This window comes from Oratosquilla oratoria, chromosome 36 (genome assembly GCF_046742065.1).
Source record: "Oratosquilla oratoria isolate Oo_2021 chromosome 36, ASM4674206v1, whole genome shotgun sequence".
Classification (NCBI taxonomy): Eukaryota; Metazoa; Arthropoda; class Malacostraca; order Stomatopoda; family Squillidae; genus Oratosquilla; species Oratosquilla oratoria.
The window spans coordinates 48293673-48308702 of NC_134812.1; the positions used below are offsets into that span (position 1 = coordinate 48293673).

The following is a 15030-nucleotide window of genomic DNA, read 5'->3' on the forward strand; positions in this document are numbered from 1 at the left end:
GATACCTAAAGACTGGAAAAAATGTTAACATTGTACCAATATATAAAGGAGGAAACAAGGAAGAACCCACCAACTATAGGCCAGCATCACTAACAAGCACTATAGCCAAAATTTGTGAGAAAATCATCAAGAATAGATGGGTAAAACATCTGGAAGACAACATAATAAACCCAAGACAATTTGGGTTCAGACAAGGAAGATCATGCACCACAAACTTGATATGCTTCTACTCATGACTAATAGACAGTGCAAGAAAGAAATGGATGGGTTGATTGTGCCTTTCTAGACTTGCAAAAAGCTTTTGACAAAGTACCACACAGAAAATTACTAAAAAAAAAAACTGAAACACATAGGAGGAATACAAGGGAACCTACTAAAATGGATGGAGGACTTCCTGACTGGTAGAAAGATGAGAGTAGTGCTCAGAGAAAAATATTCAGATTGGAAAGAGGTGATCAGTGGAGTACTGCAAGGATCTGTATTGGCACCAATAATGTTTGCTATTTATGTGAATGACATGGACGAGGATGTGAAATGTTACACGAGCTTCTTTGCAGACGATGCCAAACTGTTAAGGAAAGTAGAAACAGAGACTGAAGCACTGCAGGAAGGCCTGAATAAGGTATGGAACTGGAGTCAAATGGGAAGTGGACTTTAATACTAAGAAGTGTAGCATAATGGAGTTTGGAAAAAGCAAACATACATACATATACCAAGGCTTTTTCCCCCTTACAAGGGAGGTAGCCAAAAAGGAAAAGGCATAAAATCATTCCCACCCATTCCATCCCTGAATACACTCCACACCCCTCCAACCTCCCTCTCATCTTAGCACCTCCTGGATGACAGGTCATCCCTGCACCTTGTCCACTGCCCTGGGTCAGAAGCAATGTCGCACATCCACACAGCACATCCACAGCAAGGCCGCTTCATTAAATCGACAACCCCCCTCTCCGTCCCCCATGCATAAAGGAGAGGACGGGGTGAAAATGCAAAACCAGAATATCAGGAAAATATACAATTGGAACCAAGGAGGTAAAGAAGGTAGGATCCAAAAAAGATTTGGGGGTAATTATCATGAACGACTTGTCCTATGATAAACAGATTAACTAAATTGTCAGGGAGGCTTACAACTTGCTAAGATCAATAAAAGTGGCATTTGCATACTTGGATGAAGACATGATAAAAAAAATATTAGTTACATTGATAAGGCCTAGACTAGAATATGTGGCGACATTGTGGTCACCCAGTACCAAAAAAGAATAAAAAAATAAAAATAAAAAAAATAGAAAGAATCCAGAGAGCAGCAACATAAATGGCACCTGCACTTGCAAACCTATCATATGAGGAGAGATTGGCTAAACTGGAGATACTGATGCTGGAACAATGAAGAGAGGTGACCTACTGACCATCTACAGAATCATGAAAGGCACAGAGATACTCGATAGAGAGGACTTACTAAACTGGGACAAGAGAAACACAAGAGGACATGGAAAGAAAATAAAAAAACATAGCTACAGAAGAGAACTGACAGAGTAGTGGACACTTCGAACAAACTGGATAAAGAAATAGTATGCGCAAAAACCATTCATGAGTTTAAAAGCAAACTAGACACTGCAAGATACAAAGGCGGGACACCACGAGCATAGCTCCCCTTCCCACAAAATACAACTAGGTAAATCAGCAAAGATGCTCATGTAACTGTCCACACTCGTCCATGTCATTCACAAAATCCATTTTATTATATACCAATCTCTTTTCTCTCCATATATATTTCCTCCTTCACTTCTATCTCAAGTAATATATGGTCACTCTTCCCTATTGGTATCTTGTATTCAATTTTATCCACAATTTCAGGTTCTGCCAAAGAATAAATCTAGTCTCAATGGTTCTTCATTATTTCTATATCTGGTGTTTCCCTTTACCTATTGTGTCATTGTATATTCCATAGTCATGTCAAGTAATACATTTCCTCATCATTCCTCTCCACCTTTCACTGTCATCTCCCAAAATATTTCTTTGCAGTTAAAATCTCCCATAAGTACCACATTTCCTCATCTTTCAGTACCCCAACTAATGAAATCCTTGTATCTTCTAACATTTTAGGGTAATCTCTCTCTCCAATAACCATTTTTGGGGGTACATAAATCACCACAAACACTTTTTTATGTCATTATCTTCAACTCTTATTGTGATTTCCACATTGTTCCTTCCATTTGTAACCTTCATAACATTTAAATTTTTCTTAGCCAAGAACATGACTCCACCATGTTTTTCCTCTATTTCCAACTCTGGTGATAGTGGACCCCATAATTTTATCTCTACTATTCCCATTATGTATGGCTTTGCATCTGGCAAGTAATCATAAGTTTGTTTAATCCTCAAATTAATCCATTTATATTAGTATAAGCCACTTTTAATTTTCTGCACTCTCCTTTTTGTTCTCTGTTCCTTTTGTTTCCTTTTCTTGAACATACCATTTTCTCACTTTCATGTCTTAGCACTCTCCAAAAGAACTTCTTTTCTCAGTCTCCATTTTTTTCTCATATTTTTCTTTAGCTTTGCTTCTTAATGTCCTCTCTCTTTCCACAAGGTTCATATCTCCTTTTACCCACACATCTTTATAGTTATCAGTATTTACTAACGTTACTGTTCTTGTTAGCATCTCTTCTGCTGTCCTTTGCGACCTCAATTTGATCTTTAGGGGTCAATTTCCTTCTACATCTTTCCCATTCTGTGCACTTCCTCTATTTCGTTTTCTAATTCTTACTCTTCATCTTGTACTACTCCCAAAACATTTCTTGCTAATTCTTTCTGTCTTCTGTGAGTAAAATCCTCTTTAGTGACCTGATTACTGTAATCATATCACCTCTTTTTCTTCCATCTTTCAAATTTGCCAAACTTAGTGCTATTAGTTTTTCCTCATATGGTTTATCTGTCAAGCTGGGGACCAGTATGGTTGCTGCCTTTGTATTCTCTTGATCTTGCTTTTATCCTTTACTGTGTGTGTGTGGAGACCATACTATTGACACATTCCAGTTTTGGATGTAATATGCATGCGTGTGTGTATTTACAACTATACACATAAGATATAAACACAAATATGTTGATTAATCATGAAATAGATATTGCTATAATTTTTACATAAAGTTTTTCATTACCTTAATACTTCTGTGTATATCAGGCCTTTTGTGTATGTTTACACTTATACAAACTTAAGATATACATATTGCTATAACTTTTTACATAAAGAGTTCATTACCTTAATAGGTCTGTGTATATCAGCCCTTTTGTACCTCAACCAGAGCAAAGCTGCAATTGAGCAAAGAATGAAGAGGGACTCGGAGAAGGATGTGTAGTTGATGAGAACATATACATCAGAAGTTATCAGCATAAATAGAGTCATCATCCCCTGTAAAGAAAAAAATAAACAAATAAATCAAAAGCTACATCAAACTGTTACTCTACAACAATGAAAACAATAGAAATTACTATATTTCTATTTATTTTTGAGAACAATGTGTACAGTTCTTTTTCAATAAAGAGAAAATTCAGTGAACTAAATGTATTTGATAAAGGCTAGAAAGTAAAGAATATTTGAAAATATTCATGGTTACTGACAATCAAACAGGTTATTATGTCATTATCATTCCTAAGTTCTCCTACCTCATAATAATTTTCAATACAGTAAAGTCTATGAAACACTTTGGAAAGATGATTTCCTTAGGTTTTACATAAGAATTATTACAATGTAAGACATCTCCTTATTGTGTTGATTAAAATTTTCAAATAACAGATGTCTCAATCCACTGAGACCCCATTTAGGATTTAACATTTCCCTTATCCATGATAATACCAAAGCCAAGTCACAGACAACAGTAACTGTTGCTGAGAAACCTGCAGTCCTATAGTGACTGGCAACAATCCTTTGACCCATCCATAGATCTCTGGGAAGAAACATGGTACTGTTGTTTATGTTGTATTAGTATGGGACTGTTTCCACATTGCTGGCTTGTAGCAATAGGAGGAGAGAAGCAGTCATTGGATGTCAGTTCTCCATGTGTGAAAAGGTGATAGAGATCCTGGGCCCAATCTAGAGACTGAAGGTCAGCCCCTTGAGGCTACATCACTTCATGAAGGTAAGGGTTCCAACAGATTTTGAATATAAACATCAGGAAGATGGTTAATTTTGACATCTCTTGTGGGATTTCCACTTGCAGGTACCTGCCATTGGTACCTATAAAAAGAGTGAAATACAATCCAAGGGTATGTATATGTTCACAGAATGGCGGAACAGAGATAGCCAAAGAGAAGTTTTGATTGAACACAACAAGGTCTAAGTCAAGACGCCATAAGAGGACCAATGGGATAAGAATTTCACTCCAAAAGAAAGACAAAAATATAAGATGTGGAAAGACATGAACTCTATTTAAATAAAAGTAAATAGAAAGTATGAAGAAGAAAAGCTGACAGGCTTTTGGCCCAACAGGTGTACAGTAAGACATACAAAGGTACTGTTGCCCCAAGTACCACTGAATGGAAACCCAAAGCCCCATAATGACTGGCATCGATGCTGTGCCCCACCTATAGATCTCTGAAAAAAGTTTGACTGTTGTCTGTGTTGTACCAGAGCAGGATTGTTTCTATGTCACTGGATTATAGTAGTAGTGGGTGGGGAGCTGTTGCCAGTTGTCAGCTCTCTTATGTTAAACAGTGCTAGAAATACAGTCAAAGTTGATCCCAATCTGAAGACTGAGTACCTGCCCCTCAAGGCTACACCTCCAGATGGAGATGAGAAGGTAGATGGATTTTGAAGAAGACAGGTGACAGGCGATGGAAGGGAGATAGACTTTATCCAATGTCCATCCTGTATGACTGTAGGTGGTCTCTGCTACACTATGAAATATATACAATGCATGATAGTAATAAAGGTGTTCATGCCATGAAAAAATGGTGATTCAAGAAAATCATATATGATGTATAACATACAACAGAAAATATGTACATATAACAAGTACCACATAGCATGTAATATATACTATGTAATATACAATACATAATGAAATATGCAATACATCTAGGCCTCTTAATCCAAAACTCACCAACCACCACCAACCTAAACTATTTTACAGATATGTAAATGACAAACTAAAAGACACAAAATCCATTACAAGACACCAATTGGAAAGAGTGACCATATACTCATCGAAACTGTACTAAAGGAAATAGACATGGAGAGAAATGAAGAGCATAGGAAAGGAAGATTGATGTACAACAAAACGGACTTTGCAAAACTAAAGATATTCTTCCGGAATGCAAACTGGGATAAATTCTATATGGGACAAAAGTGGATGAGAAATGGAATATCTTTATGGAAAATTATAATGAGGTGGTAAACAGGCATGTAACAAGACAAAAGCGAGAGAGTACATTAAATGTTGGTTCAACAAAAGATGCAGTGAGGCAAAAGACAGAAGGGACAAAGCTTGGAAAAGGTGGAGAAAAGATAAAAAACCTAGTAAATGGCAAATTTATATAAACTACAGAAATGAGTATGTCAAAGTGAGAAGAGAGGAGAAAAGGAACCATGAAAAGGATATTATAGATAAATGCAGCAAAGATCAACTCAAACTATTCTATTGATATGTGAATGGTAAACTTAAAAACAAACAGGAAATGGTGAAATTACACCAAGGGAATATAGAATACACAGAAGAATTAGAAATGGCCGAAGTCATGAACAATCACTTTAAATCTGTCTTCACCAGAGAGAAAATACAAAATTGGGACGAAGATAATAAGCAATCTCCCCACATGAGTGAGTTTACAACAACAAAGAAATATCAGAACACCAGTGATCAGTGGAGTACTGCAAGGATCTGTATTGGTACCAATAATGTTTGCTATTTATGTGAATGACATGGACGAGGATGTGAAATGTTACACGAGCTTCTTTGCAGACGACGCCAAACTGTTAAGGAAAGTAGAAACTGATAAGGACTGAAGCACTGCAGGAAGACCTGAATAAGGTATGGAACTGGAGTCAGAAATGGGAAGTGGACTTTAATACTAAGATGTGTGCAGGATTGTACCCGCATATAATGAATAGGATTAGGAAACATTAACGATAGGTACCAATTTACCAATTACTTACGGTAGGCACAGGTCCCATAGAAGAGGTAGGGGCCAGTAGGAGCAATCGCGGAAAGCCGGTACGCAAAAGTGTAAGTCTGTTTAGTCATAATCGTCCACAATGTCTTACGTACCTGTCTCCGGATTGTCTTACCGGCGTCTTATGTGTCAACGTGTAAGTAGTTAAGTATAAGTTAATTTGGTAGGCGATATACTGCTACCCAACTGGAGTGCTCTTAGCAACTGACTGTACTGTGCTCGACTGACTGATCCGTTCTGCTAACGCCGGGCTGTCGTCCGCGCGCTCTCTACGTCCGAAAGCGTCGTTCATTTGTTTCGTGTTTTTAGTAGCGAGTTTAACTGACGCTACTGCACCCCTCCACCATTAGTCAAAATATCTCTCCCTCCCTTTAGATGCAAGAATTTCCCCATTTAAAATACTCCCATCCCTTCCCTTCCCCCATTTTTAGTAACAAGTTACAAATCTAATTTCACAACAGGTCTCCTATACCTAGAGGACTGTCGCAAATTAGGAGACGGGGAAGATATACTATTAGGTTTGACATTTCCTTGTCTAGGTGGAGAAGGATGAGCTATCATAGTTGCTTCTGAAATAGGAAGTTTTGCAGAGGAACTAATTGAAGTAGTCACTGGTGAACTTTGTTCAGGTGGAGGAGTAATTGTTCTAGTTATAATTTGGTCTTGATGCCTCTTTACTATCTTACCAGAAGGCACTGAACACTGATAGGACAAAGGACCAGTTTGTTTTACGACTGTAGAAGGGATCCACTTAGAACCATTAGGGACATAGTTGCGAATCATCACTGGTGATTCAGGTGAGAGGTGTATAGATCGAGGAGCATTAGTATGTTCTTTCTTTTGTGCTTGCTGTTTCTTAGATACTCTAGAAGACACCATCTGCAGGCCATAAAAGGTCCAGACGCGAGCGGAGGCGTCTGCCAAACATCAACTCGGCTGGTGAGACACCAGTCGTAGAATGCGGAGTTAATCTATAATTAAATAAAAATCTATCCAGAGTATCCTGAATAGCTGACTTAGAGGTACGTATGGCCTTCTTGAGAGTTTGTACCATTTTCTCTGCCAAACCATTGGTAGGTTTGTATACTGCTGTAGTGATGTGCCTAATACCTGAATTATTACAAAATTCTTTGAACTCCTGAGATATAAAACATGGACCATTGTTCGATACAATTGACACTGGAAGTCCAAATCTAGAAAAGGAGTGTCGCAAGCACTTGATAGTTTCCTTACTTGTAGTACCAGAAGTAGGATAAACGTCCACCCACTTCGAGTGAGCGTCCACTATTACTGTAAAATAGCGACCATCTATAGGACCCGTATAGTTAACGTGAAGATGCCATGGGCAATCAGGCCATTCCCAAGGGTGTAGCTCTGCCTTAGAAGGCATAGTTCTGAGAGCTAAACACTCTTGACAAGAATTTGTCAATTCTTCTAAATCCTTATCCAAATTTGGCCACCAAACATAGCTACGGGCAAGTTCCTTCATGCGTGATGAGCCTGAGTGACCCATGTGAAGTTCTTCCATTAGCCTAGTTCTCAATTTTGGAGGAACAACCACACGAGAACCCCACAAAACAACCATCTTGGATAGAAAGTTCATCCCTTCTGATAAAAGGAGTAAATTCCAAACTATTCAAAGTCTTAGTATTAGAAGGCCAACCTAATTCACAAAAGCGCATGACCTTCGATAGAGTAGGGTCTTTCCGAGTATGTTCTTTGATATCTCCACTACCTACGGGTGAAGATTCTAGAAAATGTACTAAGTTAGTCCAATCAGCAAGCACTGGAGTGGAATCTGTAGTAGACATCAAAGGAAGACGACTAAGTATGTCAGTGGTACCAAGGAGTGCACCCGACCGATGACGTAATGTAAACTTATAAGCTTGGAGTAGCAATGACCAACGTTGGATTCGTCCTGAAGACATAGGAGGAATAATTTTATTAGGTAAAAAGATTCCTAACAAGGGTTTATGACCAGTAATAACATCAAAATTATTCTGACCCCACAAATAATTGTGAAATTTGCGCAAAGCATAGAAAATAGCTAGTGCCTCTTTCTCTAGCTGAGCATAGTTTCGCTCTGAAGACGTTAGAGTGCGAGAGGCAAAACAGATAGGTCTCTCCTCACCATCTATTAGATGACATAGTACAGCTCCTATACCATATGAGCTGCTATCAGCTACAACTACTAACGGTTGTTTTGGATCAAAATGTACCAGCGCTTTTGATTCCAATAGTCTCCTTACATGCGGAGAATGCAGATTTTTGTTCCTTACCCCAGAGTCCAGACCCATGGAGTTTTAGCTTTTAGTAAGTTATTTAAAGGTGTCAACTTAGAGGAAGCTTGAGATATAAACCTTCGGTAGAAGTTTAGTAGCCCTAGAAAGGATCTCAATTGAGAAACAGTAGGTGCAGGTGCATCTGCAAGAGCCTGAACTTTATCCTTAGTAGGATGTATTCCTTCCTTATCTATCTTGTAACCCAAATATGTTACACATGGAACACCTAAAGTACTCTTCTCAATGCTCAATCTCAACCCAGCCGATTGAAGGGTTGCTAGGACTGTTCTTAGTCGTTCTCAGTGTTCAACCTCACTAGCCCCGGTGATTAGAATATCATCGAGATACACGAACACCCCCGGTAAATCTTTCAGGGTTGCTCCATCGCCCGTTGGAAAATTCCAGGAGCTGCAGAAATCCCAAAACTCAACCTATTATATCGGAAAAGACCACAATGTGTGTTAATTACAGTGTACTTCTTAGAATCCTCGTCAAGGCATAGTTGAGCATATGCCTGAGACATGTCCAACTTTGAGAAAACTTTACCTCCACTTAATCCACTGATTAAATCATCAAGAGTCGGAATAGGGTAAGTGTCGAGTCTAGCAGCTCGATTTACAGTAAGTTTATAGTCTTCACACAACCGAATCTTACCATTAGTCTTCACTACTGGAACTACCGGTGCGGCCCAAGAACTATTAGTCACCGGAGAGATAATACCTTCTTCAAGGAGTCTGTCAATCTCCTGATCAATCTTAGCTCTGAGTGTGTACGGAACAGTACGTGCTTTACAAACTTTGGTGGGACCAACTGATCAACCTCTATAGTGAACTGACGTTCCTTATAGCACCCTAACCCCTCTGAAAAGAGTTCAGGAAAATCATGCAACAGACGTAACAATAGCAGAACCAGCTGAGAGTTTATTAGCATCCTTTAACAGGCCTAGCCTCCTCATGAGAACTCTACCCATTAAACATGGACCTTTCCCTTCGACTACAACCAACTTTGTCGCATCTACTGAGGAACCATCTTCAAGTTTAGCAGAGACAGTTATGTCTCCCAATACCTTTAGAGGTGTACCTCCATACGCATTCACCACTGTAAGAGATGCATTTAGCGGAGGACGTTCTGATTCCACAGGCCAAAAACCCTCATACTGACATCGAGGCATTAAAGAACAAGTAGTGCCTGTGTCCATCTCCATAGGAACACGTACTGAATCTAGGGTGACATCCACCATGATATGCTCGTCACTTACATTTTCTGAAATAGCATATATTCATAACTGGAATCAACTGAGGACTCCGTGGGCAACTTGTTACAGTCAGTAAAGTTTACGTTACTCTTCGATGGAGTAGTCTTAGACTTCGATGTGTAACACATCTTCTTAAGGTGCCCCTTCTGTTTACACAAATGACATGAAGCATTCTTGAAAGGACAATCACGCTTCCAATGCAATTTACCACACCCTGAACAAGGAGTCTTAGGAACATTCTAGCACTGGAAACATTAGTGGATTTTGTCTTACTATAAGGATAGCTCTTAGAAACTATACTAGAATTAGAATTTGAGGTAGAAGTCTTCTTAGGACCCGGCTGCTTACTAGGTACATAATGAACTGAGCCACTAGCCATAGCTTGAACATCCTTCGATGCCGTCTCCCTAGCTGTAGCCATACTAACAGCTTTCTCAAAGGTTAAATCAGACTCAGTCAACAATATTTGCTGAATTTTATCACTAGCAAGACCCATTACAAATCTATCACAAAGCATCTGAGATAACGTTGTCCCAAACTTACAAATGTGGGCAAGAGCTTTCAACGCAGCTACAAAATCCTTTACGGACTCATTAGACTTCTGGGCACGAGAATAGATTTTATAGCGTTCATAGATAAGAACAGGCGTAGGTTTGTAGTGTGTCCTAAGCATATCAAGAACTTTATCTTAAGTACTCTTCCGGTTTTGCAGGAGAGAGCAAATCCCTAGCCAATCCAAAGATTTTAGGTCCCGCCAACGTGAAGAATGCAGCCACCTTCTTTGCGTCACCCACATCATTAGCAACAAAATACATTTTAATTCTACTGACATACGAATCAAAATCCTCCTCTGACTCATTGTACGGTTCAATTGAACCAACCCTACTAGCCATGGTTAGCCAAGAACAAAGAAATTCACCAAACAAGAGAAAACAAGAAAACTAACCTCAACATAGATTAGGATATAGTCGCACATAACCTTAGAAAACTGCAAAATTACCACATCACAAAAAATACACTGAACAATAGCATAAGTATGTACAAATAGGCCTAATAGCAATTGCGATGAATAGTAGAAATAGCCTAGCAATACAAAAGGTTACAATAAAACGCAATTGTAAATTCGCAATAAATGTAAACAAAATATTAGCGCAGGTAAGATAGAATAGCCTAGTTTGCCCACAAAATCCCACTAGCTAACCTATAGCAATTTTCCAAACATAGGATACGCTAACTATACTAAGTCTAAGGTACCAGCACGAAGTTTCCTACTTAGGGTATCAATCCCGTCCTCGTCGCCAATTTATATGCAGGATCGTACCCGCATATAATGAATAGGATTAGGAAACATTAACGATAGGTACCAATTTACCAATTACTTACGGTAGGCACATGTCCCATAGAAGAGGTAGTGGCCGGTAGGAGCAATCGCGGAGAGCCGGTACGCAAAAGTCACAAAAGTGTAAGTCTGTTTAGTCATAATCGTCCACAATGTCTTACGTACCTGTCTCCGGATTGTCTTACCGGCGTCTTATTTGTCAACGTGTAAGTAGTTAAGTATAAGTTAATTTGTTAGGCGATATACTGTTACACAACTGGAGTGCTCCTAGCAACTGACTGTACTGTGCTCGACTGACTGATACGTTCTGCTAACGCCGGGCTGTCGTCCGCGCGCTTTCTACGTCCGAAAGCGTCGTTCATTTGTTTCGTGTTTTTACTAGCGAGTTTAAATGACGCTACTGCAAAGTGTAGCATAATGGAGTTTGGAAAAAGCAAAAACAGAAAATCAGGAAAATATACAATTGGAACCAAGGAGGTAAAGAAGGCAGGATCTGAAAAAGATTTGGGGGTAATTATCACAAACGACTTGTCCTATGATAAACAGATTAACAAAATTGTTGGGGAAGCTTACAACTTGCTAAGATCAATAAAAGTGGCATTTGCATACTTGGACGAAATGATAAAAAAAAATATTGGTTACATTGATAAGGCCTAGACGTATGTGGCGACATTGTGGTCACCCAGTACCAAAAAGAATATAAAGAAAACAGAAAGAATCCAGAAAGCAGCAACAAAAATGGCACCTGCACTTGCAAACCTATCATATGAGGAGAGATTGGCTAAACTGGAGTTACCGACGCTGGAGCAAAGAGGAGAGAGAGGTGACCTACTGACCATCTACAGAATCATGAAAGGCACAGAGATACTTGATAGAGAGGACTTACTAAACTGGGACAAGAGAAACACAAGAGGACATGGAAAAAAAAAAAAACATAGCTACAGAAGAGAACTGAAGAAAAACAGTTTTCCACATAGAGTAGTGGACACTTCGAACAAACTGGATAATGAAATAGTACGCGCAAAAACCATTCATGAGTTTAAAAGTAAACTAGACACTGCGAGATACAAAGGCGGGACACCACGAGCATAGCTCCCCTTCCCGCAAAATACAACTAGGTAAACACATGAAATAGTGAAACTGCGTGAAAGAAACAAAGAATATATAAAAGATGTAGAAATGGCTAAAGTAATGACCAGGCATTTTAGGTCTGTATTTATAATTGAAAGCTCACAAATTTGGGATGAAGGACAGCGAGAAGGATTCCCTAAAATGAAAGGAATAACGGTGACACAGAAAGAAATAAGCGACCAAATAAAGAACTTTGATGTCAGAAAGTATGGGCCCAATGGAACAGCCAACTGGATATTGAAAGAATGTATAGATGAACTTACAGACAAAATACACAAGATTGACCTATCACTCAAAGAAGGAAAAGTAACACAAGATTGGAAAAATGCAAATACTGTATAAAGGAGGAGACAAAGAAAATCCAACAAACTATAGACTGGTATCCCTTACAAACACAATTGCAAAAATATGCAAAAAAGTTATTAAAAATATATGGATTAAACACTTGGAAGAGAACAATATACTAAACCCAAACAATCTGGATTTAGAAGTGGAAGATCATGTACAACAAACTTAATATGCATTTACTCAAGATTAATAGAAATAGTACAAGAAATGGATGGGCAGATTGTGCTTTCTTGGACTTACAAAAGGCTTTTGACAAAGCACCACACAAAAAGCTACTATGAAAAACTGAAACAATACTAGGTGGAATACAAGGAAAATTATTGGAATAGATGAAAGATTTCTTGAACGGAAGAAAAATGAGAGTGGTACTTAGAGACAAGAACTCAAATTGGGAAGATATGATAAGTTATTGGCTCCGATAATGTTTGCTATTTATATAAATGACATGGATGAAGGTGTGGAATGTTATATGAACTTCTTTGCAGATGATGCAAAACTGTTAAAGAGAGTAAGTACAGAGGAAGATTGCAAATCTTTTCAAGAAGACCTGGACAAAGTCTGGAAATGGAGTCAAAAGAGTGAAGTGAACTTCAACAAGAAATTTAGTATAATGGGATTCGGAAAGAGCAAAAATAGAATCTCATGTCAATATAAAATTGATACAAAGGAAGTAAAAAAAGTAAACTCAGAAAGGGACTTAGGAATAACTATCTCAAACGACATGACAAATATGTCAACAAATTTGTCGGAGAAACTTTTAACTTAAGATCAATGAAAGTGGCTTTTGACTACATGGATGAAGAAATGGTAAAGACAATACTAGTTACACTGATAAGACCAAAATTAGAATACGCAGCGTCTCTATGGACACCTAGTACCAAAAAAAACATATAGAAACTAGAAAGAATTCAAAGTGTACTGACAAAGATTTGACATACAAAGATTGGACAAACTAAATTTACCAACCCTGGAACAAAGAAGAGAAAAAAGTGATTTCATAACCAATTACAGAATTATGAAAAGGATGTAAATTCTTGCTAGGGATGACCTACTAAAATGGGACAGAAGAGCTACAAGAGGACACGAGAAGAAACTTAAGAAGGACAGTTACAGAAGAGATTTGAAAAAGAATAGCTTTCCACATAGAGTAATAGATATCTGGAACAAACTGAAAGAGGAAACAGTGAGTGCTAAAACTATACATGACTTCAAGAAAAAATGGATGCAGAAAGATAAAACAGTGGGTCACTATGAGCACAGCTCTCCTCCTGCAAGATACAACTAGGTAAATACATGTGTGGATGTTTTGGCCCAGGACATAAACCCACTTTGGGAATGGGTTGCGTTTTATGTCCTGGGCCAATTCCTGATGTGGGTTTATGTCCTGAGCCTAAATGTCAGCATGTTGATGAGTGTTGGATTAAGAAACCTGAGTGTACATAATATTCAATATGTAATACATAATATGAAATATGTCATATATAATATACAATATGTATAATGTACAATATAATGTGTAATATATATGTAATATGTATTTACCTAGTTGTAATATACGGGAGGGGAGCTATGTTCATGGTGATTCATTTTTGTATCTCTCCGCATCAAGTTTTATCTTAAAATCTTGTATAGTGTTTGCACATACTGTTTTGTTGTCTAATTTGTTCCATGCATTAATCGCTCTGTGTGGGAAACTGTTCCTTTTCAAGTTTTTTCTATAACTATCCTTTTTCAGTTTTTTCCGTGTCCTCTCGTTTTACCATTGTCCCACACTAACATGTCGTTACTGTCTAAAACTTCCATTCCTTTCATTATTCTGTAGATAGTCAGCAAATCTCCTCTTTCTCTTCTTTGTTCCCGAGTTGGTAGATTCAATTTGGACAGTCTTTGCTCATATGTTAGTTTGGTGAGAGTTGGTGCTAGTTTGGTTGTTGCTCTTTATAATCTTTCTAGTTTCTTAATATTCTTTTTGGTACTGGGTGTCCAAAGTGATGCTGCGTACTCAAGTTTTGGTCTTATTAGTGTAGTTAGTACTGTATTTTCCTTATCATTTCTTCATCCACATAAGCAAATGCCACTTTGATTGACCTCAATAAGTTGTAGGTTTCTCCGAATATTTTATTCATATGCTTATCTGGTTTCATGTCCTTTCCAAACATCACTCCAAGATCTTTTTCCGAGTTTGCTTTTTTTATTTTTTCTTCCCCAATTCTGTAATCTTTTGATATTCTGTTTTTACTCTTTCCAAATTCCATTATACTGCATTTCTTTATATCAAATTTTACTTCCCACTTTTTAGTCCAATTCCAGATCGTGTCCAGATCTTGTTGCAATGAGTTGCAGTCCTCTTCCATTTTTACCTTCTTTAGTAATTTTGCATCATCTGCAAAGAAATTCATATAGCACTCCACGCCTTCATTCATGTCATTAATGTATATGGCAAACATGATCTGGGCCAGTGCTGATCCTTGCGGGACACCACTTTTTACTTCTTCCCAGTTGGAGAA

General features: G+C 38.1%; 1 protein-coding gene across 1 annotated transcript in view; it reads right to left on the reverse strand.

Moving 5' to 3' along the window:
• Positions 1-11155, reverse strand: part of LOC143018994 (large neutral amino acids transporter small subunit 2-like) — a 107172-nt gene extending 96017 nt beyond the window's left edge. The window contains exons 1-2 of the mRNA XM_076174700.1: positions 11089-11155; positions 3260-3409 (exon numbers count right to left, since the gene is read on the reverse strand). Of these exons, the coding sequence (XP_076030815.1) occupies positions 3260-3409; positions 11089-11106 (168 nt within the window). The 5' untranslated portion in view covers positions 11107-11155. The remainder of the gene's footprint in view (positions 1-3259; positions 3410-11088) is intronic.
• Positions 11156-15030: the final 3875 nt, after the last annotated feature.